General features: G+C 44.3%; 1 protein-coding gene across 1 annotated transcript in view; it reads right to left on the bottom strand.

The window, feature by feature from the left end:
* Window positions 1–2427, bottom strand: part of tlcd3ba (TLC domain containing 3Ba) — a 9767-nt gene that overhangs the window by 3672 nt on the left and 3668 nt on the right. The window contains exons 3-4 of the mRNA XM_062438421.1: window positions 875–1097; window positions 246–341 (exon numbers count right to left, since the gene is read on the bottom strand). Of these exons, the coding sequence (XP_062294405.1) occupies window positions 246–341; window positions 875–1097 (319 nt within the window). The remainder of the gene's footprint in view (window positions 1–245; window positions 342–874; window positions 1098–2427) is intronic.

Here is a 2427-nt window from a genome sequence, read left to right as displayed (position 1 = left end):
GGAGGAGGAGGAGGAAGAGGAAGAAGAGGAGGAGAGAGAGGAGGAGGAGGAGAGAGAGGAGGAAGAGAAAATATAAAAATATACATTAAAAATTATTATTGCACACAGATTAAAGCTGGTACATGTGTGTGTGTTTGTCTGTGTGTGTGTGTGTGTGTGTGTGTGTGTGTGTGTGTGTGTGTGTGTGTGTGTGTGTGTGTGTGTGTGTGTGTGTGTGTGTGTGTGTGTGTGTGTGTGTGGATTACCTGGATCAGGACTTTCCCCAGACAGACGAACGGTGTGCTGAGCTCAGCCAGAAACAAAAGGCCCTGGAAGTAATCACCTTTACCCTGCCGCCACAGCTGACACACACACACACACACACACACACACACACACACACACACACACACACACACACACACACACACACACACACACAGTTAAAACACTTTTATAATCTCTTCTGTGTCTCTGAATGATCATCAAGTCTGGGGGTAGAGGGAGGAGGAGGAGGATGAGGAGGAGGAGGAAGAGAGGGAGGAGGAGGAGGAGAGGAGGAAGAGGAGAGGGAGGAGGAAGAGGAGGAGGAAGAGGAGGAGGAGGATAGGGAGGAGGAGAGGGGAAGAAGAGGAGAAGAAGGAGAGGAGGAGGAGGAAGGAGAAGAGGAGGAGAGGAGGAGGAGAGAGGAGGAGGAGGAAGAGGAGGAGGAGGAGAGGAGGAGGAGGAGAGAGGAGGGGGAGGAGGAAGAGGAGGAGGAGGAGGACGAGGAGGAACAGAATGATCATCAAGTCTGGGAAAATGATGTCACAGTGATGTCACAGTGATGTCACATTTTTAGTTTTTTATACTTTGCCAACTTCCCCTTCAGTCGCTATGTCGTTGCCATAGTTACCAGCGATGCGGGGAAGCAGAAGGCCACCATGAAGACGTGATGCAGCACCATGAGCGGCTCCCTCCGCAGGTAACCGGCCACGGCGGCGCCCTGCGACCTCACGGCTGCGTCATCCTCGTGACCTTTGACCCGCAGCTTGTGCCAGTAACACAGGAACATGGCGTAGATGTCGTAGGCGAAGTAAGGCGTGGCGAAGAGGATGTAGGCGTCAGTCAGCCAGTGCCTGAAGAGAGAAGAAGAGAGAAGCCACTGTTAAAGTATTACAGTAAAAGTACTGCAGTAAAGTACAAGTACCTCAAACTATACTACAGTAAAGTACAAGTACCTCAAACTGTACTACAGTAAAGTACAAGTACCTCAAACTGTACTATAATAAAGTACAAGTACCTCAAACTGTACTACAGTAAAGTATAAGTACCTCTAACTGTACTACAGTAAAGTAGAAGTACCTCAAACTGTACTACAATAAAGTACAAGTACCTCAAACTGTACTACAATAAAGTACAAGTACCTCAAACTGTACTACAGTAAAGTACAAGTACCTCAAACTGTACTACAGTAAAGAACAAGTACCTCAAACTGTACTACAATAAAGTACAAGTACCTCAAAACTGTACTACAGTAAAGTACAAGTACCTCAAACTGTACTACAGTAAAGAACAAGTACCTCTAACTGTACTACAATAAAGTACAAGTACCTCAAACTGTACTACAGTAAAGTACAAGTACCTCAAACTGCACTACAGTAAAGAACAAGTACCTCAAACTGTACTACAATAAAGTACAAGTACCTCAAACTGTACTACAGTAAAGTACAAGTACCTCAAACTGTACTACAGTAAGTACAAGTACCTCAAACTGCACTACAGTAAAGAACAAGTACCTCAAACTGCACTACAGTAAAGAACAAGTACCTCAAACTGTACTACAGTAAAGTACAAGTACCTCAAACTGTACTACAGTAAAGTACAAGTACCTCAAACTGTACTACAGTAAAGAACAAGTACCTCAAACTGTACTACAATAAAGTACAAGTACCTCAAACTGTACTACAGTAAAGTACAAGTACCTTTAAATGATACTTTAGTAAATGTTCATATAACTATATTTATTTGTGTTTTCTTTCCTTAAACTCAAACGTGTCATTTCCTGTTTGTAATGATGATGTAATTAAAGTTTCTCTGCAGCTGCTCTCTGAGTTCTGTGCTGCTCAACATTTGATTAACAAATGTGACCATGAAGCTCGTCTCTGCTTTGACTGGGAAATGAAGACTGGGATTCACTCTTCTTCCTCCTCCTCCTCCTCCTCCTCCTCCTCCTCAGCTTTCTGTCATCAGTCACTCTTCATCATTTCACTCCTCCTCATCCTCAGCGAGCAGGATTAGTGATCTCTCTCTCTCTCTGCGAGCTTCTTACAGAGACTGAAATAGCAGCGAGGCTCAAAGATGCTTAATGAGATTAAACACCTGAGACAAGAAGTCTGCTTCAATATGACCCCGTCTGTTTGACTGTTCCTTCCTTCCTTCCTTCCTTCCTTCCTTCCTTCCTTCCTT

Source organism: Scomber scombrus, chromosome 18 (genome assembly GCF_963691925.1).
Source record: "Scomber scombrus chromosome 18, fScoSco1.1, whole genome shotgun sequence".
NCBI classification, from domain to species: domain Eukaryota; kingdom Metazoa; phylum Chordata; class Actinopteri; order Scombriformes; family Scombridae; genus Scomber; species Scomber scombrus.
This window is presented reverse-complemented; position numbering and strand designations above follow the sequence as displayed.